General features: G+C 35.8%; 2 protein-coding genes and 1 non-coding gene across 3 annotated transcripts; all 3 read left to right on the forward strand.

Moving 5' to 3' along the window:
* Positions 1–1,993: 1,993 nt before the first annotated feature.
* On the forward strand, positions 1,994–5,127 carry LOC109151183. Its single transcript, XM_019299101.1, has 4 exons — positions 1,994–2,156; positions 2,282–2,891; positions 3,049–4,198; positions 4,366–5,127. Exons 1-4 carry the CDS (start codon positions 1,994–1,996, stop codon positions 5,125–5,127), a joined length of 2,685 nt encoding a protein of 894 aa, XP_019154646.1.
* A 2,178-nt stretch (positions 5,128–7,305) lies between these two features.
* Positions 7,306–7,378, forward strand: TRNAF-GAA. Its single transcript has one exon. It is a non-coding gene; the product is annotated as a tRNA-Phe (tRNA).
* An 8,740-nt stretch (positions 7,379–16,118) lies between these two features.
* Positions 16,119–23,336, forward strand: LOC109151184 (putative leucine-rich repeat receptor-like protein kinase At2g19210). The gene is made up of 4 exons (XM_019299102.1): positions 16,119–16,218; positions 16,586–17,183; positions 22,546–23,039; positions 23,311–23,336. The coding sequence occupies exons 1-4, from the start codon at positions 16,119–16,121 to the stop codon at positions 23,334–23,336; spliced, it is 1,218 nt and encodes a 405-aa protein (XP_019154647.1).

The following is a 23,336-nucleotide window of genomic DNA, read 5'->3' on the forward strand; positions in this document are numbered from 1 at the left end:
ATATAATATTTATATTTAAGTATTTAACAAAATATATAAATACATAAAAACAAAATAAAGGATACAAAAGGAATTAACAAATTAAAGCAGGGGCAAAACGAGAATTAAATAAATTTTTAGAAAATGGCGTGGATGAACAGTGCTGCGCCATATATGGCGCATCACTGTTCATCAACGCCAAATTATTTGGCGATATGCCGTGATGGAGCCGCACATTGGAGCTGTCAAAATTGCTGCGATGGTGATTTGGCGTTAGAAATTGGCGTTTTACCTACACGTTGGAGATGCTCTTAGTGGCTCTTTTACAAGTTACAACCATATTGGTTGAATTTGTTAAAACTTGATACAATTTATAAATTTAAAATGTTAACATTGTTTTGTTTTTTCTTTATGACTAAATTTTTATTTAAATGTATGTAACTGACAGTTTGTATAGTTTTCTAATAAATATATACTCCGTAATAAATATATAGTTTTCTAATTTTTATTTTTGTTTTGTTAAATGTTTTCTGTTATTATTGTGGCAAGTTGGGGCATGTGGACAAGTTTTGCTTGGAGGCTCGTAGGTCCTCGTTGACGCCGAAGCAATACATATATGGTCCGGGATTGAAGGCGGGGGGAATGGGGGCATCCAAGGTGCTGGGGGACAAATGGTTTCGGCTTGGGCAGGAGAGGAGGAGGGAAATAGGCTATGGTGGTGTGGTGGTGGGAAGGGGGCTGCAGAGGGGAGCGCGGGTTGGGGAGGTTGCTGTGGGAAGGGGGGGCGGAATTGGACAGTGGGGGGTGCGGGATGAGGGAAGGGCTGTGGGTGTGGCTGGCAGTTTGGGGATGAGGGAGGTACGGGTGGAAGGGGGTGAGGTTGGCAGTTTGGGGCGGGGTCAGATGATGGAAGGGGTTTCGGGTTTGGGGGGTGAGCAGGTTGATATGGTGGCTGATGCGGTAGAAGGGGAGGAGAGGGGTTTGAGGGTGGATCCGAAACGGAGAAGGGGACCGGGTGGTGAGGTGGTGAGCGAGGTAAGGGCTGCGCAGCTGGATATGAATTATGTTTGTATGGTGGGACCTGGGGACCAGGCCCACCGCTCTCAATGAGTACCCTTTTTTGGAACTGCCGTGGCTTGGGCAATCCACGGACAGTTCAGGAGGTGGTGGACTTAGTGTCCAAGAAGAAGCCCGAGTTCGTGTTTTTGATGGAAACTATGGTGGATAGGAGTCATGCATAGAGGCTACGTGTAAGATTGGGTTTTGAGGGATGTTTTGCGGTTGATAGTGATGTGCAGAGAGGGGGATTGTGTTTTTTATGGGCCAGGAATAATGGAGCACGGTTGATTAAATATTCGACTATTCATATTGATCTGGAGATTTCTTTGCCTGATAAGCCATTGTGGAGGTTAACTTGTTATTATGGTTATCCACAGAGGGATAAGAGGATGGCTGCATGGGATTTTCTACGTTCACTCAAGGGGGTTTCTGACCTACCGTGGGTGGTCTTGGGAGATTTCAATGATCTATTGATGCAGTCGGAGAAAAGGGGGAGGCTGCCGCATCCTGTTGGTTTGATTGAGGGGTTTGCTGAGGCCCTAGATGACTGCGGTTTGATGACACTGCATATGATTGGGTATCCTTACACGTGGGAGCGTGGTAAGGGGACTGCTTGCTGGGTGGAGGAGCGTCTGGATAGAGTGGTAGCGAATATGGACTGGTTACATGTCAATGATAGGGCGAGGGTCTTTAATATCCGGACTGACTCGTCAGATCATTCTGCTTTGTTTCTGGGTATAGGAGGGGTGGATCATGTGGTGAGGCCCCGGGGTTTCCGGTTTGAGAATGCATGGTTGCTGGATGGTGGTTGCAGGGAGGTGGTGGAGAGGGAATTGTCTAATACTCCGGGTTTGGCTTTGCAGGCAAGGCTTGGCGTGTGTGGCGGGGCTTGAGGAGGTGGGGAGGGGATCGCCATCATAAGTATGGGAAACGGGTAGAAGGGATTAAAAAGGAGATGAATGCTTTACGGGGTAGTCGGGATCCAGCTTCTTTGGCACGGTTTAGGCAGCTTGATGAGCAGTTGAGTGTGGTGCTAGCTCAGGAGGAGGTTTTCTGGAGGCAACGTGCTAAGCAGCACTGGCTTCAGGGGTTGACAGAAATACAAAGTTCTTTCACAAGTATGCCACGTATCGGAAGAAGAAAAATGTGATTCAGAGACTGAAGGATGGGGATGGTGTTTGGAGGGAGGGCAGTGCCTTGGATGCAGTAGTCACGGACTATTATAAGCAGATTTTCTCCTCAGGGGGGAATCCAGGGGTTTTTAATGTTGATACCTTGCAGCCTTGTGTGACCAGAGAACAGAATGATGAGTTGCTGCGCCCCTTTGAGCCGGAGGAGGTGCGGAGTGCTCTATTTTCTATGGGCAAGGATAAATCTCCAGGACCGGATGGCATGAATCCTGGCTTCTATCAGGCCTTCTGGGATGTCATAGGTAACGATGTTTCTGATTTTGTGCTTAATTGCTTGTCTGAGAAGTCTTTTCCTGCAAATTTGAATGATGTTAATATTGTTTTGATCCCGAAGAAATGCTCCCCTGTGTCTGTATCTGATTTAAGGCCGATAGCTTTGTGTAATGTGTTGTATAAGATCATGGCGAAGATGATTGCAAATCGTATGAAACCATTACTTGAGGGTTTGATTTCTGTTTCGCAAAGTGCTTTTTTACCGGGTAGGTTGATTTCAGACAATATACTTATTGCGTCTGAGGTTGGCCATTATTTGAGGAGGAAACAGTTGGGGCAGGTTGGATGGGCGGCCTTGAAACTTGATATGGCGAAAGCCTATGACAGGATGGAGTGGCCTTTTGTGCAACGGATGATGACTGGCTTGGGTTTTGATGATAGATGGGTCCAGTTGGTAATGTTGTGTGTGCGGACGGTACGTTATAGGGTGCTAGTCAATGGAAAGCCAACAGAGGAAATAGTGCCCACGAGGGGGCTGAGACAAGGAGATCCATTGTCTCCTTATCTTTTTATAATTTGTGCTGAGGGCTTATCGTTGTTGTTGCAGGATTCTCAGGCTTAAGGCCTTTTACATGGGTACAGAGTGGCAAGGGGGGCTCCATCTATCTCACATCTGTTTTTTTGCAGATGATAGCTTACTTTTCTTTAAGGCTAATATGCAGGAAGTTCTGGAGGTAAAGAAATGTCTGGGGATTTATGAGGCTTTCTCTGGGCAGGCGGTAAATTTCCAGAAATCAAGCATTACGTTTAGTCGTAATACGCAGGTGGGGGTAAGGGACCTGGTTGCAGAGGCATTGGGGGTGGGCCAAGAGGATGATTTCGGGAAATATCTTGGTTTGCCTTCGGTTGTTGGCCGTAATAGGAGAACAATATTTGCATATGTAGAGCAAAAATTGAGGCAGAGGTTTGGATCATGGAACAAGAAGTTGCTGTCTAAGGCTGGGAAAGAGGTGCTCTTGAAGAGTGTAGCGCAGGCAATGCCCACCTACACAATGAGTATTTATTTACTTCCTACATCTTTGTGTATTGCTCTTGAAAGGTTGATGAAGAGGTACTGGTGGGGACAGAGTGGCTCACAGAATAGTATTCACTGGATGTCCTGGGACCGAATGTGCGTCCCTAAGAAGTTTGGAGGTATGGGTTTTAAACGTTTACATGAGTTTAATATTGCTCTGTTAGCCAAGCAGGGGTGGCGGCTATTAACCAGTCCGGAGTCCCTTGTGGCTCGCGTGTATAAAGCCAGGTACTATCCTTCATCCTCTTTTTATGAAGCCACAATTGGTGGTAACCCGAGTTATGCGTGGAGGAGTATATTAGCAGGGCAGGCATTGCTAAAGTCTGGTTGTAGGCGTAGGATTGGTAACGGAAGGTCCACAAGGGTAATTAATCATCCGTGGTTGCCCGATGCTGTTGATCCATATGTAGCCTCGACCCATCCAGGTCTGGGGCAGGAGCTTCTGGTTTCGGACTTGATTGACAGTACCACGAGCGGTTGGAATAATGACCTGCTAGTTGAGTTGTTTGCCCCACATGATGTTATGTTGATTAAACAGCTTCCTGTGTGTTTGAATTGTGATGATGACTGGTTTTGGGACAGGGATCTGTGGGGTTGCTACTCAGTTAAAGATGGTTACAGGAGGATGGGAGAGGTCAATGGCCCGTGTTTGCCTGCATGGAGTAATTTGTGGAGTTTACAGGTCCCCCAAGATGGAGAATATTTATGTGGAGAGCTTTGTCTGATATTTTGCCCACTCTTGATAATTTGATTAATAGAAGAGTTGAGTTGATTAATATTTGCCCAGCATGTGGTTTGGAGGAGGAAAATATCATGCATGCTTTATGTACTTGCTCTTTTGCATCACAGGTGTGGAATTTCTCTCATCTGCTAATCCCTACTTTTGACAACAGGAATTTCAGCCAGTGGACTGATCTTTGGCTTGGCTGCACGAGTATCTATAATGCAGAACAACGGGGGAGGATTTGTGGCTTGTTATACGATATTTGGACTGCCAGGAATGAGGCGGTTTGGGATGGCTATTTGCCAATGCCAGGCGTGGTGGTAAGGAGGTTCACAGTGAAGTGGAACTCTTGGACTACTGTTGAACAGCAACGGCGAATCACGCCCAGAGCCCATGAACCCGCCAGTACAGCAACAATGTTAGATGATGGTGTGGTCTGTCATGTTGATGCAGGTTTCAATGGTCCGACACAGGCACCGGCTTACGGTTTTGTAGTGCATGAGAAAGATGGAACCTTTGTGGCGGCAGGGAATGGCCCTCTTATTTGCCCATATGACCCCCTCTTGGCGGAAGCAATGGCTATGCGTGAGGTTTTATCATGGCTAAGGGAGAATGGATACTCGAGGATTTTAGTGTGCTCCGATAGTCTTGTTTTAGTTTCCAGTCTTAAGCATGCAAGATCATTCCGTACTTATTTTGGTAATGTTTTGTTAGATTGCAATCGTTTGTTGTCTGCTATGACTAGATCAGTTGTTATTCATGTTCGTAGGGGAGAATTACAGGATGCCCATGTCATGGCTAAGCATGTAAATGCCTCTTTGGCGCGAACTGTCTGGAGGGATTTACCTCATTCTTTTCTTGAGCCTGGAATGGCTAATGCATTATAAGTTGGTTGGCTTTCAAAATATATATATATATATATATATATATATATATATATATATATATATATATATATATATATATATATATATATATATATATATATATATATATATATATACTCCGTAATAAAGTTTCACTTTTATTCTGATTTTTTATTTTCGAATAGTATTAAGAAAGTAGCATAAAGTTTCAAATGCGGGGATAGCTTAGTTGGGAGAGCGTTATAGTGAAGATTTGAAGGTCTTGTGTTTGATCCACGAGCACTGCAATTGATTGGTCATTTTTTTGTCAGAATTCTTGGCAAAATAAGCAAATAATTCTAGATTTCTAGTGATGACTAAATACTCTTGAATCTTTTTTTTTTTTTTTTTTAATTGAAAGGATGTTTTAAATATATTCATAAGAAAAGACTTTTATACAATATGGTCAAAATCTATTATATATATAATGAAGCTACCATAACAATACATGAGAATTATACCATCAATAATATGTGATTAAACAAAGAATTTAGATATAGAATAATAAAAAAAAAACATGAAAGAAATTAATAATACGTGATTACTCAAAGAATTTATATATAGAATAAAAAACATGAAAGCAAAAAGCTTTTCTTAAATGTTTATTCTCTTTATAACTTAAACAATATTGATTGTTCTTATTAAATCTGTTAAATTATAAATGATTTTATACAAGATTTTTTTTTTTTAAATTTTATATTTTATAGTTCTTCGTAGATTATTTAGAAACCTTTTTAGAGTCAGTCCTAGTTTAGGAGTTTGTATCGGTTTGTTTCAATTAAAACTTAAATAATTTAAAAATAATTTTCAAATGAGCATAATTGAGTTATATGGAATTTCGATAGGTCATTTTTAACTGAAGGGTGTTGTTGATGGCTTGTGCCACAATATACAATTGTGCACACATGGAATTAAATTTCACAGGCCATCGAGAATGCATGGACAACTTTTTTAATGGGTATACATCTAGATCTTGATGAATATTGTTTGTTGGGGTAAAATTTACAGGTAATTCAGTCCACTTGATACATGTCTTGAAACACTCACTTGTCCGGTGAGACCTCCACTCCTAAGGGATTTTAAGTATTAAAATATCAAATATGACACTGTATCATGTATGAAATATTAATGATATTATAGTTTATTTATTATTTTTTTTTGAAAGGGAAATAGAGAATGTATTAATGCAAGAACTCTAAAATAGAGTTAGGAGGGGCAATGTCTCAATACAAATTATAATCCTGCAGAGAGGATTGACAAGATTTTGCTAAAATGTGAGCAATAACATTAGATGTTCTAGGAATGAAAAAAATGGGACAAAAATCGAAAGTACTCATCAAAATTTTGCCTTACAAAGCTAATGTATATAAGACAAGATCAGATCCGTGGTAACAATGATATTATAGTTAATATATGTTTGAGATTATAAATGATATGTGGCATCTTCAATACTTGGTGGCAAACATTAAATTGCTTGAGAATGCAAACATTTAAGTGTTTGTGAGTAGTGGAGAATCAACGCTTTGTGTCATTTGTATGAGACTCTTACACTATATATATCAATTAAAGTTCTTAACGTGATCATTTATTTGCTTGGAACATTGTTTATAGCTTATCTCTCGAAGCATATTGATGATGGTGCAACCAGCTGGCAATGGTGGCTCGTATAATACTGTTGCATTCTCCAAGATGGGAAAGGAGAAAGCTAAGATCACAATCCATGAAAATGTACGCCGTGACATGTTGCTTTGATCAATTTGAATAGAAATTACGTAATACACATTAATTTTAATTTTTTTGTGAATTTATTGTTTGTGATTTCTGAAATATCTAATTTTTATGATTGTATTATATCAAGGTGCCTTTCAAGTTCCAAAGAAAAATAAAGAATTTGAAAATCTCAACATGTATGATAATGATAGAAAAAAAAAAAAGAACAAAATAGTTATACAAATGTTGTATGTAAATAAGTTTTTAACCCATTCTGATTTGTAAACTTTGCAAATCTCTATTTATTTAAAGTTGTTTTCAACAATTATTTTTCATATTAATAACTATATAATAAATTAAAATAATTTTTCATAATTTTGTATGTGTAATTATCCTGATTTTTTAATTTCAAATGTACAATAATCATTAAAACCAATCTTCCACCATTAAGCGGGGATAGCTCAGTTGGGAGAGCGTCAGACTGAAGATCTGAAGGTCTCGTGTTCGATCCACGATCACCGCAATATATGCTCTGATTGCACTTTTGAATCTGGTCCGTAGCTGTAATTTAGAATTGATTTTTTGGGAATTAAAAATTATCGTTTGCATAACACTGTAGTCTTAAAATATTTTGCAAAAACTTAGGGTGTGTTTGGTTCGCACATAGGAATCGGAATCGGAATCGGAATCGGAATCGGAATCAAATACTTGGTAATGATAATGAGTTTTGGTGAAAGTATTTAACATGTTTGGTAATAGGGTGAAATGAAAATGGTTACTAATAGTAGTGCTTGAGAATGAATAAGATAATGAAACCCTTAGGGGGCGTTTGGTTCAGGTTATATAACATAACCAAGGGAATGTGACATTCAAAAACTCACATTCCTATGTTTGGTTCACATTATCTCAGGGAATCTAACATTCCTCAGGAATGTCACATTCCCTCCACATAGGATTTTGAAGGGAATCGATTTTGAAGGGAATGTGATTCCCTTCAATTTCTAAGATTATGTAAGATAACCTTGGTTATGTTAGTTTATCACACACACACACACACACACACACATATATAATTATTTTTGTAATTATATATATATTTTTTTATTTTTATTATGCTAGGTTAGCATATAAAATAATTTTGTTTCTCAAGTTCAATATTTTAGTTAATATTTTAAAATCATGTAATTATATATGATACCGTTATCTTATTTATTTATTTTAATTTTTAAATTTATTAAAATATATGAAAATATGTTAAGGATATTATAGTGTGTGAATAAAAGATAACTCTAAACCAAACATGATTATATTACATACCCCAATTTTAACCAAACACAGGAATCTAACATTCCCAGTAATCTAACATTCCCAGCAATCTAACATTCCCTAAGGTAATCTGACATTCCATGAACCAAACGACCCCTATTGTATTTGGATATGAGTTTTTCAATTGATGGAGTATTCGAAACCCATAGTAGTGTTCTAAAAACCAATCAACCAAACAACAACAATCACTTTCATACCCATTCCTATGGGCAAAACCCACCAACCAAACACACCCTTACAAATATTTATCATCTTTCTATTTTCAAACTACTGCATTTAAAAAAAGAAATTTGATAAATAAAATTGATGTTATTTTTTGCATTTACACAACTCAAATTCTTGATATCATATCACGATGGAAAAAATATTAGTCTTATACTGGTCATGAATATAATTCATAACAAACATTCGCTTGTAAAACAAAACAGGGCCTTTATCTTGTCTCATCAAGTAAAACTTATACCACAACTCTACAAGTGTAAAATAATTAAACTTACTTTTATCTTGTAACATTAAAGAGTGACGAGATAAAAAAATTGATTTTTTTGTCCTTAAATTATTTAATAATCTTTGTAATTTTCTCATAGCCACTTTTCATCTTTCATTTGTAACTTTGGTTTTTTTATTTTTTTATTTTTTTATTTTTTTATTTTGACATAATTAGATTGAACTATTAAAACTAAGGTAAAAATGATATTTTTGGTTCTTCCATATTCACTTTTTATTCATTAATTGTTAAAAGAGGCTAAACCTTTGTTTACTGCGCACAAGAAGTCTCCCACACTTTGTGAGGTTGCTCCCACATTGTCACCGGTGAGACTCGATCGCTGGTCATGAAAATAGCCTATTTGAAAAATGTCATGAAGATAATTTATATATAGATAAGTATCATGTGCTCATCGTACTAACGGTTGTCAAATTTCTTGAAGTAGATAAGAAGCAATTTAGGCTTGAAGAGGATAATAAGGATACTAAGACCGAAAGTGCATTACTCCAGAAGTTCCACATAATCACATCAGACTTGAAATTGTATGTACGATGAAATTGCTAGCAACACTTACCACTCATCCTACAATGAAATATTGAAATAATGCTTAAAATATCCTCCGGTATCTAGACTCAATGGTTTAATTGACCTTACTTCGCCTTTGTGAAAATGAGAGTATGGAATGTGAAGACAAAGGTGATTGATGAAATGTCTCTTAGCCACTTATGAATCATGAGAATGTGCTTAAGTGCTTTAAGACTAACTCAGAGTATGGGATGACTTTGAGGAAGGCTTTCTCCCAATTAAAAAATATTGTTATCAATCCAATTGATTCTTTCTCTTATTCCCTATTTAGTTGCATTACCTAGACCTAATAATAGCTAGTTCCTATTTCTTCCTTCTTCCCTATTATTGTTATCCATTACACTTAGCTTGTGTTTGTTTGTTCTTTGCATCAACCATCTTTTATTAAGGGCTAGGTAGCTAGATTTACAATAGAGGATCTAGTACCTTGTGCTTGAGAACCATAAACTCTATGGCCCTGTTTGGTAAAATGGCTGTTAGCTGATAGCTGTTAGCTGTTAGCTGATTGTGTTAATTTGATGGTATAAATAGTTGATAACATTAGCTGATTGTAGAATAGTGTTTGGTAAATTAGCTGTTAGCTGATAGCTGTTTGGTATAATTTCTTTTTACAAAAAGTTAATTGAAAAAGTTGTTTGGAGTAGCTTTTTGAATTTTAACCTTTTGGAGTTGCAAAAAGCTAATTAACCAAACATTTATATTGATATTTTAACTAAATCAAACAATTAATAGTGATCAAATAAGTCAAAATTGGCCTATAGGCCAATTTTTTACCAAACAGGGCCAATATCTATTGTCAATCCTTTGAGAACGACAATACACACCCTATAAAAGTACACTTCATTTATCAGTGCTCATTGACGAGTACTTTTATTTACTCATAAATAGTTTCCTTGAGACTTTCATGCTTAACACGAAGCTTTCTCTTTTAACATCATTCTTAGTACCATAAATAGAGAAATTTATAAAAAATATATATATAATGAACTAATTACCCCATATAGCAGCACTTACCACTATTTTTCTCAAAAGTTCTCACCTCTTATTCATATTAGTCTTTGGTGTCCAACATTAGTTCCTTAGTAGACTAAGTCATACCATATTAACATAAGATGTTGATATGATCTACTTAACTCAGGTGTACCATGTGATAACTAATAGAAGATGCCAGAGTTTGAATAGTCCTATTCACCCCACTCAATATTTTTTTCTGCAACTATATGAATGAATAGTATGACCCAGCAGCCATAAAGTGAAATTGTAGATTTTAGAAGGGATAAAGATAGGCAAGGACACCAAAATACAATAATTTAGGTTGTTCTTCTTTCTAGCTCCTCTTTAACTTACTGAAATGGCATAAAAATAGAATTAACGAAGATTAACCACTTAAGAATAATTAGACACATTAAATTAAAATGGAATTAAACTTTTTGTAACATTAGGCTCTTCTGCACCCGGATGACCGGTAACATTAAATTTTATCCAAAGTGCACATTTGAGTAGAGATTATAGTCTTTCTCGTAAATCAAAGGATAGCGAAATACAACGTTAAATAATGCAGTGTAACTGTCGTTAGTTAATTAGATATTCACAACTTCTAGGTGACTTCGTCTTATCATATAGTTAAAAAAAAAAAAAAAAATCAGAGGTTGAATGTGGGTAAGGACGGCAGACTGGCATGCAATGGTTTAATTTGTTAAAGCATTTTACCGTGTCAAAATAATGACAGAATTGAACTTCTAATATGTAATAAGTTGCACAAAATTATTTGATTTGTTCTATCATAAATGGCGTTTGTGAAATTCGTCAGAAGATGATAGATGCATTAACTTTGTTTTACTTTTTACTTGTTAATGCATCTATCATCTAATGACGAATTGCACAAACGTCATTTATGATAGAACAAATCAAATAATTTTGTGCAACTTACATATTAGAATTTCAATTATATTCTGTCATTATTTTGACAGGGTAAAATGTTTTAACAAATTAAAACAGTCTACCGACCTTTTCTATATTCAACCTCTGATTTTTTTTTTTTTTTTTTGCACTTATATGATAAGAAGTCAACTAGTAGTTGCCAATATCTAATTAACTAATGACGGCTACAATGCATTGTTTAACGTATGTATTTAGCTATTTTTTTTTTTTTAATTTACAAGAAAGATTATAGTCACTGTATTAATGTGCATTCTGGGTGAAGGTCGCTTACTCGCTTTAGCTTGTGACGTTGGTCGACAGGAGACCAGGGGCGGATCCATAATAGAAGAAGTGAGATCATAAAGAGTTAAACCAGTCTAGATTGTCTATAGTTAGTACGGTACGGCTATTCCTCCTACTAGTGCTTAGTAGTCAGATCTAAGGTTTTGTTCGGGGTTGTAATTTTGGATTGGCTTATTTTCGTTTTATAAAAAAATATTTTAAAACAAAACATCTCAAGCAAAATTAAAACATTGATGAAGATAACTCTGTTACCGGCCATCCGGGTGCGGAAGAGCCTAATTTTACTAAAAGTTTAATGCGTCTAATTAGTCTTAAGTGGTTAATCTTCATTCTTCATTAATTCTATTTTTATGCCATTATATATATTATTTATATTATATAAGCGAAAACGATTTACAAAAATTACAATGACAATAAGTGAAAGAGGAGCTAGAAAGAAGTCAAAGAACAACACCCCAAATTATTGTATTTTGGTGTCCTTAACTTGCCTATCATTATCCCTCGACCAACTTGGATGCATGATTTGCTCAACGTTTGCATGATATGTTCGAGGACCTCAATTGGTTTAATTTGTCAACGTAGTGATGAGGAACGTTGGGATTCATTGGGCAATTTAATTATGTCGTTCACCAGGGTCCACATAGCATTGTGGACCCTGGATCAAAACGACGTTGTTTGATATTTAAGTTTTAACAGACTTGTAACTTTTCGTTTATCTTGTCTCAACACAAATTTTAATTTATTTGTGTATAGAAACTCATAACACGAGATTTGTTTACGCTTAATGTACATAATTGCATAACATGTTTTACAGAAACGCATAACACGAGATACATACACTGATACACATGTTTTCTATTTTACTTATTCTCAAATCTGATTTATGTAAATAATTTATGTTCTATAAGTACATAATTTTATAATACAAGACATAAATTCGTAAAATAAGACACACAATATGTGTTGTGTTATACAACTACTAATCAATTTCAGGTACAGAATCTTTACGCTTAATGTACAGAATTGCATAACATGATGTACAAATACACATAATATGATATACATACACATGCTTTATAGTTTAAAAAAAAAAAAAAAAAAAAAAAACTTCTGTAACACGAACTGAACAACAAACAATCGCCATTAAAATTAAAGTTCAAAACGACGTCGAACTGGACCAGGGTCCACAGTACACTATGGACCCTGGTCCATGGTATAACGATTGGATTCATTGATGTTTGGGGCAATATTGACCTTCCTGATTCTAAGGTCGCCTTATTATTGTACAACTGGCGACATTCACTGTGAAATGCACTAAGGTAGTGATCTACATTCAAGTACGCTATTCATCAAATTCAACTTGTGGTCGGTTGCCCGTGGAGTTTCCGGCGGGATGTTAGGTGTGGTGGATGTGCTGTGTGGGGTTTGCTTATGTGGGGAGGGGTGTGTGCGTTTGAATAAGTCGGCGTGTTTCCATACTGCTGTGTGGTATGTGCAGACTACTGGCATTGAACCTTTCTCATATGTTGTTTTTTGCTTTTGTTATATTTATTCTGGTTCTTTTATTCATAAACTTTTGTATATATGTTGTTTTTTGCTTTTGTTATATTTATTTTGGTTCTTTTATTCTTAAACTTTTTTTTATTTTTAAATGCTATTGACTTTATTATAATGTAGTATCTGTTCATATACTTTCTCAACCTACTGAAAGTCAATAACGCCTCCACTGAGGCTTGAACTCACAAACTTCCAAATGAAAATTCAACTTGGATACCATTAGACCACATGGTCTTGGTAAATTTTTGTATAGCTTTAATTGCATGCTTGTCAAATTAATTGAAATATGTCTTTTTTTTGAAAACCAAACAACCAAATTTCACTATGTCTTTAATGATGTTTTTAATTAATTCAATTTTTATTTAAAAGTTTAAAAATTTATTATTGATAGTGATATGAAACTTAAGATTATATTGTTCATAGTATAATGTCATATTATTTTAGAATATGTCATAGAAGTTCAATTTGATTTTTATTAAAATGTCAAATTTTAGTTCCATTACAATACAAAAAACTAAAAAAAATCAATGTGTGCGCTATAGTAGTTGAGTGTGTACCCAGAGCTATTAATTGTTATACTTGATTCATTAGTGACTTCCCAGCCCTACAGTGTTTTGCACACGCACAACTGAAGTAACGCACCCATCCAGAAATTAAAATCTAGATGTGTGCGCTGCAGTTGTTGGGTGTGTGCTCAGATCAGCTGCATGGTAACATTTTTTTATGATTTTGTGCACTTAATTTGTTTGTGCTTGGACAGTTTTTGTTTTGTGCATTAATCTTCGGTATTTGCAGGAAACAATGTTGGAGAGACTCCAGATGTTGTGGTTGCTATCTCGTCGACCAATGAGTTTGTATCACCACCTGTTGTTGTGTCTCATCCTGCCCAACCAGACCCGCCTTTGGACGTTTCAGACGATGAGCTTACTGCGGATGACTTAGTACTATTCCCGGCTTTGAAGATTTGTGCCGCTCCTAAGCATTTAGTCGCACCAATGAAGCGATTTAATGCTTGTCAAAGGAAAGCCGTGGTTGAGAATAACTGAGATTGGTCTAGGGGAAATCTTGAACTTACAAATCAACGATATTCCAAAGCGAATGGCTAGATGGTTGCTTACTTTAATGCTCCGACCACATACTTTAAGATTCTTAAAAAAAAATAAAATTAAAAGACGTCATTAAGTCACGCACACACCAGAACACTACTGGAAATTATGGAATTTCCCCTGAAAGTGATCTTAAATCAAGTCGAAAGCCTTGTTCCGACCACTTTTAGTATCCGAAAAAACCTTTGTTGCTATTTCTGATCACTTTTTGCTTTTGACTTGATTTAATATTACTTTCAGGTGGTCGGAAATTCCATAATTTCCAAAAATCAAATAAAATAAAAACCCATGCAACATGCCATACTTTTACACATGCCAAACAACACCCACGGGCAGAATCAGGATTTGTTGGTGCCGGAGGGGGGGGGGGGGGTGTCAAACACAATTTGAGAGAATAATAAAACATATTAATAATTTAATATTTATTTTGCATATTTCAAAATACGTCATTATATTACAAATCTACTAAAATTTGGAACGTCTTCTAAAATTCAATGGCTCAATACTTGTAAATAAATTTACTTGAGATGTTGAATTTTCATAATTCTTTCTTTTAAAGAAAAGATCAATTCTTTGTGCCTTTTTCACTTAAACTCAAACTTCTGATGTTCACAGTGTTAATTTTTTTGACAAATCAATTGAATTAAGTAAAACTATATAAAAGAAAAAAGAATAAATAGACAAAGATTAAAGTATTAAAAATTTAAAGATTTTGGTAGCAAAATGACATTTTATTATTATAATAAACACAATTGCAATGTATTTCATTTGCAAATTAAAAAAAAGACAAAAATTAAAGTAGCAGAAATTTAAAAATCTTGGTAGCAAAATGACAATTTATTATTATAATAAACACAATTGCAATGTATTTCATTTACAAATTTAAAAATTAACTAGATAGTAAATTAACAATCCACTAAGTTACCCTAGAAGCTTGTTTGGAGGGGGCAAAATAACAAATATTTAGTGAGGGGAGCCACAAAAAAAATAGAATACTAATAAAAAATAAAATTGGTTGCTGCAACTTTCACGTGGTTCCGCCACTAACAATACCCATGCACACACCATTGTAAATAATAATTTTGGTTAACAAAAACCAACGACAAGTATTTTTATATTAAAAAAAAAAAACATAAATTCATGCATACACCTAATAAAAAAGAAAACAACAACAAAAAAAGGATGCAACATCTCGTGTCCTATAACAAATAACTGAATAAGTTATAAAAACAAAACAAAACAATAAAATAATAATAATAATAATAACTCTTTCTAAGTAGTGTATGTCGACTGTCGTCCTCAGTCCTTACCATGATCCATCTATATATTGGGTCACCGGTTATGCTGTTGAGAAATATTGATCACACTCTTGGTCTATGCAATGGTATGAGATTGAGTGTTAGAAGGTTGACTAATCACATGTTGAAAGCCCAGATCATGTGCGGTACAAATGCAGGAACCAAGGTATTAATTCTCAGAATGTCACTAACACCGTAAGATCCAAGATTGCCTTTGATGCTATCCAATGCCATGACGATAAACAAAAGCCTAGGACAAACACTTACAAAAGTGAGATTGTTTTTGAAAAAACTATTTTTAACCATGGTCAAATGTACGTAGCTGTTTCAAGAGCTAGTAATTCAAGAAGTTCAAAATTTTTTATTTGTGGTGAAAATATAACATGTATAAGTACAACAAAAAAAGTTGTGTACAAAGAAATTTTCAACAATGTGTAATAAAATTATAAAACTTTTCATTTCAAATTTATTAAATCTCCAAATAATATATTCTTTACTGTATATATATTATACTATACATATAGTCGTGCATCGCACGAGTACAACTACTAGTAAAAATAATAATAGTAAGACTCTTTCTAAGTAGTGTCCTCCTCAGTCCTCACCATGATCCATCTATATATTGGGTGTAGATGGAAATTAACAAGTTAATTAAGCAGCAAGCTAGGTAGGGTGAAAGTAATGGATAACGCAGGGCTAGCGATGAAAGCTTGTCTTCAAGTCTTACTGCTTTGTTGTTTCGCTCTAGCAAATGCAAATGTCGTCAACGGCCTGAATCCAGGTTAATTACTTCCAACTACCTTAATTAGCTTCAATATCTACCTGCCCTGATTGGTAAAATAGTTAACTTATCAGTTAATTTTGACTTATTTGATTACTATTAGCTATTTAACTTGCGTTAAATAATTAATAGTGTTTGATTAATTAACTTTTTGTAACAACTTATTGTTCTAAAATGTTAAAATTCAAAAAATTACTCAAAACTGTTTTTTTTTTTATTATCAATTTTTTAAAAAAAGTCATTTTGCATGTAATACGCTATTTACATATAATCCGTTATAAACTAGTTTGACCCAATCAACTAACAGCTATTTACTAAACACCCCATATCGATGATGTTATAATTTGGTCGATCGCCCGGCCCGCAGATGGGTTCATAAGCATAGACTGCGGATTAGCAGGAGAAGATAGCTACTCCGACAACAATATAGGCGGCCTAGATTACTGGCCAGATGCAGGCTTCCTAGAATCTGACACCGGCAATAGCTCCAACATCCAAAAAAGCTACATCACAAACGACATCGACAAGCATCTATGGACAGTCCGGAGCTTCCCCTACGGGTCTCGAAACTGCTACGACTTAAGTGGCGGCTCTTCTGAACAGGTGAAAGGGAAGATGGTGCTGATTCGAGCCAGTTTCTTGTACGGGAATTACGACGGGAAGAATGATGAGACCCCCAGTTTCGAGCTTCATCTGGGAGTGGAAGTGTGGGATCGGGTGGAATTTGAAGGCCCGTTGGATGTGGTAAGGAAAGAGATCGTGCACGTCCCGTCCTCCAATATCTTGAAGGTTTGCCTTGTGAACACGGGCCAGGGGACGCCATTCATTTCGGCACTTGAGCTACGGCCGCTCGACGTCGACAACGACGACTCCTACCTCACCAATGCATCCGTCGCTATGAATGTGTCGTTGGTTCGTTTCAAACGGTACAACTTGGGTGCGGAGGATAAGCAATCAATAATAAGGTAACTCCACAATTCCGGCCTCCTTCACATATTCATGCTATATATGTTTTTTTCACTTTACTCCCTAGTCCCTAGTGTATTATATATATATATGGGAACCCGGGTCCGGTGTGGTTGTACGAAAGACGCACTTTAAGCATTAAAATGACATACTTCAAGTACACAAACTATGAACGTTGAGTACACAAACAAAACACCTTAAGAACACAAATCACCGCATTTTAAGAACACAAATCACGCACCTTAAGCACACAATAAAGCACCCTAAAAACACAAATCACACACCTAAGGTTTTAAAATGGTTCACCTTAAGTTTTCAGACAAGTCACGCACCTTAAGAATGAAAACAACGCATCTTAAGAAGGAAACCCACGCACCTTAAGTTTCAACAACTACTCACATTAGGCACAAAACTCACCCACCTTAAATACAAAATTCACGCACCTTAAAGCACAAAACCCACGCACCTTAAGCACCAAAACTCACGCACTTTAAGTTTTAAAAACTACTTACATTAAGTACACCACTCACGCACCTTAGAGCATCCTTATCAGTCGAGATTATTTCTCAGTTATTTGTGGGTCCCAGCATCCACCTCATCCTCTATCATCTCATTCAATTACAAAAAACCCTTCTCCACATCAATTTTGAGTTATTTCTCAGTTTTCTATGCACTCACCATTTAACCCACTATATTTTAATTATTTCTCTTACTTATTGGGACCACAAATATACCATACTTTGCATAAGAAATATTTTTGAAATAACTCATCCCCACATCAGCTATTAACTTTGAGTGGAGAGAATTCATGTAGAAATAACTCCTAAATAACTACTAGTGTGGATGCTCTTAAGCACAAAAGTCACGCACCTTAAGGTGCGTGGTTTTTGTGTTTAAGGTGTGTGGTTTGTGTGCTTAAGGTGAGTAGTTGTTGAAACTTAAAGTGCGTCAACCCGAAACTTACGGTGCATGGTTTTCCTTCTTAAGGTGTGTGATTTGTATGCTTAAGGTGCATGGGTTGTTGAAACTTAAGGTGCGCCATTTTAAAACCTTAGGTGCGTGATTTGTGTACTTAAGGTGCGTCGACCTAAAGATTTAGGTGCGTGTGGTTTGTGTTCTTAAGGTGCTTTGATTTTGTGCTTAATGTGCATGCATGGTTTGTGTACTTAAGGAGCGCCATTTTAATGCTTAAGGTGCGTCAACCGCACAGTAGGCTATACCCGCACCTGAACCCTTCTAGGGATGGCAATATGCCCCGTCCCCGTCGGGGATCCCCGGCCCCGTAAGGAACGGGGACGGGGATGGGGAAAAATTTCGGGGATCGGGGACGGGGATGGGGAATTTTTTAATTCCCCGGCGGGGACGGGGATACCCCTCCCCGCCCCGCCCCGTCCCGTCCCCGAATAATTATTATATATATATAATTTATTTTTTTATTTATTTTAGTTATAATATATATATATATATATATATATATATATATATATATATATATATATATATATATATATATATATATATTACTTAACCTACTGTGTACAGTAGAATTGCTACTGTGTCATTATGATATATATATATATATATATATATATATATATATATATATATATATATATATATATATATATTAAATTAATACTTAAAATTTTTATTTTTTAAAATTAAAAATTACACTAATTTTAGATTTTGATTAAAAGTTGATCGGGGACGGGGATTCCCCGTCCCCGCCAAATTCCCCGCGGGGACGGGGATGGGGATTATTTATAATTCCCCGTCGGGGATGGGGACGGGGACGGGGAGTATACTCCCCGCCCCCGCCCCGCCCCGTTGCCATTCCTAAACCCTTTATATATATATATATATATATATAAAATTCAGTTCACGTGCGATTGAGTGTCTCTTGTGTGGTTGTGCGGTTAATAGGGGTGTTCAATTGGTTAACAGAAGAACCAAATTAACCGAAGTTTTTTTGTCTTTAACCGTTAACCGAAGTTTGTTCTACCGAATTCACCGAACCAAAATTTTTTTCGGTTAACCGAACATTTTAAAGTTAAAATTTAAAATTCTAAAAATAACACCTAAAATAATAAATTCAATTAAAATAAAATACATATCATAATAAATTCATAACAAAATATAAAAAACACGAATTATAAACTCCAAACATCCATAACTTCAAATTAGTATATATATATATATATATATATATATATATATATATATATATATATATATATATATATATATATATATATATATATAAGAGCGCTCATATGTGGTCATGTCATTAGGTGTGACGGTGTGATCGTATCTGTGTCGTTGAATCAGTTTAATCTAACGGCAGTGGCTAATTCTGAGGATTTTCGTGCATGGGGGTGTTTTGGTAATTACAGTGGTCATTTATAGCAGTCGGGTTCCAGAATACACAAACAGTGTTGACAACATGCACCAATAGTGTAATAAAACACATCACAATGAAACATACCAATAATGTATTCTCGAACACTGTATGGTGTGCTTATTCATATCTAATGACACGTTTTTGGTGATGCGTACCTAATTTAATTTGTGTATGTTTTTTGTTGTGCATTTCATAACATGGATTGTGTATATTTGTATAACAATTGGTGCGGCCGCACTGACCACACGGGACGGCGTTGCTGCACCTGAACTTGGCACCAATGAGAATCTACAAATACACCAGAGTAAGGCTAATAATGCACCAATTATACAAATAAAACACACAACAATGTGATTTTCCCTATTCCGGTGCCTTATGACGAGTTTACCCTTGCAATTCGCTGGGTAGGAGAATGTGCGTGAAAATACTGGAAGAATCTTGATTAATGTAATTCATTGGATCTATCTAATCTAATGGCCTGTAATTGACCATATGACCACACCTAACAACATGGCCACATGTGATCATCCCTATATATATATATATATATATATATATATATATATATATATATATATATATATATATATATATATATTAAAAACTTTGGTTAAACGTTCGGTTAATTCGGTTAATCGATCTTTCAAACCGAATTAACCGTTAACCGAAGTTTTAAAATTCATTTAACCATTAACCGAACCAAAAAAGTTCGATTCGAAAATGGTTAATCGAACTTTGTCGGTTCGGTCGGTTAACCGAAAACTATCTGAAGTTTGCACACCCCTTGCGGTTAAATCTGAGTCATTTATATTGTCTAAATCAATGTTCAAAATTAACAATGATTTAAAAAATGCGGTGGCAATTTGGTCTTTTTGCATCTAGGTCAAATTTAAGGTGCGTGGTTTTCCTTCTTAAGGTGCGTGGTTTGTGTGCTTAATGTGAGTCAGTTGTTGAAACTTAAGGTGTGTCGGCTTAAAGCTTTAGGTGCGTAGTTTTCCTTCTTAAGGTGTGTGGTTTTCCTTCTTAAGGTGCGTGATTTAATTTGTGTGCTTAAGGTGAGTCAGTTATTGAAACTTAAGGTGCGTCGGCCTCAAGCTTTAGGTGAGTGAGTGGTTTCCTTCTTAAGGTGCGTTGTTTTATTTCTTAAGGTGCTTGATTTGTATGCTTAAGGTGCGTCGGTTGTTGAAAGTTAAGGTGAGCAATTTTAAAACTTTAGGTGTGTGATTTCTGGTCTTAAGGTGCTTTGTTTGTGTGCTTAAGGTGCCTAGTTTGTGTACTTAAGGTGCGCTATTTTAAAACTTTAATTTAGGTGCGTGATTTGTGTTCTTAAAAAGCTTTGTTTGTGCGCTTAAGGTGTGTGGTTTGTGTATTTAAGGTGCGCCATTTTAATGTTTAAGGTAAGTCTTTTTGTGTTAAACGCACAACCGCACGGGAAGTTATACTCGCACCTGAACCCTTCCATATATATATATATATATATATATATATATATATATATATATATATATATATATATATATATATATATATATATATATATATATATATAAATCGATTCTCGTGCGGGTGAGGGCTTCAGGTGCGGTTGTGTGGTTTAATCTGAGCCATTCATCTCGCTTTAATCAACGTCCAAGATTTCAAAAATTAAAAAAAAAAAAAAAAAAAAAACAAAAAACGCGGTGACAATTTTGTAATTTTTGCATTTAGGTCAAAATTAAGGTGAGTGGTTTTGTGATTAATGTGCGTGAGTTTTGTGCTTAATGTGCGTGGGGTTGTGCTTAATGTGAATAGTTGTTAAAACTTAAAGTGTGGGCTTTTGTGTTTAAAGTGCGTGAGATTTGTTCTTAAGGTGAGTGAAGTTTGTGCTTAATGTGTGTGGGGTTTGTGCGGGTGGGGTTTGTGATTAATGTTAGTAGTTGTTGAAACTTAAAGTCTGTGAGTTAATACTTAAAGTGCGTCAGTTTAATACTTAATGTGCGTGAGGTTTGTGCTTAATGTGCTTGGGTTTTGTACTTAATGTGCGTGAGTTTGTGCTTAATGTGAGACATTTTAAAATTTTAAGTGTGTAAATTTTGTGCTCAATGTGCTTTGTTCTGTGCTTAATGTGCATGAATTTTGTACTTAAGGTGAGTGATTTGTGTTCTTTAAGGTACTTTGTTTGTGGACTTAAGGTGCGTGGTGATTTGTGTACTTAAGGTGTGCCATGTTAATGCTTAAGGTGCATCCAACCGCACAAGAAGCATCAACCGCACCTGAACCCAAATCTGGAACCTTAAAGAACACTCATTTAATACACAATAAAAACTTATAGAGAGAGAGAGAGAGAGAGAGAGAGAGAGAGAGAGAGAGAGAGAGAGAGATTTAGGATCATGTGAGAATACTCATTTAAATCTGGAACCTTAAAGAACACAAATCACGCACCTAAAGTTTTAAAATGTCGCACCTTAAGTTTCAAGAACGCACTTTAAGAAGGAAACCACTCACCTAAAACTTTAGGTCGACGCACCTTAAGCTTCAACAACAGACTCACCTTAAGCACACAAACCACACACCTTAAATTCAACATAGATGCAAAACGACCAATTGCCACCGTATTTCTTTAATCATTGTTAATCCTGAACGTTAATTTAGGCAATATGAATGGGTCAAATTTAACCACACAACCGCAATAGTAAAGGTGTTCTCATAGGAACTCGCCCCCATATATCCTACCATAATTAGAGAAAAATGAAAAATTAGGTAAAATTAGAACAACACTCTATGTGAGAACATCCTCCTCGGTAAAAAGTTATAATTGACATGACCTATTTACTTGGATAGATCAACCGCTAAGTGTTCCCAAAAAATAAAGATAAAAATGACAAATTAGTTTTATAAATAAATAAATATGATAAGCTTGAAATACTTATAAAATTAGAAGTTTACATGTATAATTTGCGAATTTGATGATGGTTGGGCAGGTACCCAGATGATAAGAGAGATCGGCTATGGTACCCATATGACGCTAGTCCAAAATTGATATCATTAAGCCCAATACCATCAAACCAAAACAAGAAAATAGCTGAGAATAGCTTTGAAGTGCCCTACAAAGTCATGGAAACAGCCCTGTCAAAGGAAAAGGCAGAGGAAAACTTGCCAATAATATCTTGGAAGCCGAACGACCAGACAACGGGTTATTACGTGTACATGCATTTTGCCGAGTTAACGAGTCTGCTACCCAACCAATCCCGAGAGTTCAACATTTATATGAACGATAATGAGCTCTGGTATAACGTGCCAATTTCCCCAGCGTATTTTAGCATCAACACTATATATTCAACAAGTGCTGAAAGTGAAGCTCAATGGAATTTTACCCTCCTCAAGACTCAGAATTCCACCCTCCCACCGCTCATTAACGCCATGGAAATCTACGTTGTTAAAAGATTCTTGAAATCACAAACTCGCGAAACTGATGGTAAGTATATATTACACCATCTACCTATCTCATTTTATCTGTCATACTACTTACTATTCATTAGTAGTACTTGTAGTGTACTTTCTAAATATATACATTTTGTATACTAATATTAAACTTAATATTATAAAAAAATTAGATTAAAAATGATTTCAATTCAGCCCCGTTAACCGAATCAAACACATAAAATGAAACGGAATGGTACATTAATTCTCATATCGCAACATTTAATATCATTTTCACTGTATTGAGATTGCATTTGGATGAGCAGTTTGGGAGATGAACCACCTAACTTAA

Source organism: Ipomoea nil, unplaced genomic scaffold (assembly GCF_001879475.1).
Source record: "Ipomoea nil cultivar Tokyo-kokei standard unplaced genomic scaffold, Asagao_1.1 scaffold2283, whole genome shotgun sequence".
Classification (NCBI taxonomy): Eukaryota; Viridiplantae; Streptophyta; class Magnoliopsida; order Solanales; family Convolvulaceae; genus Ipomoea; species Ipomoea nil.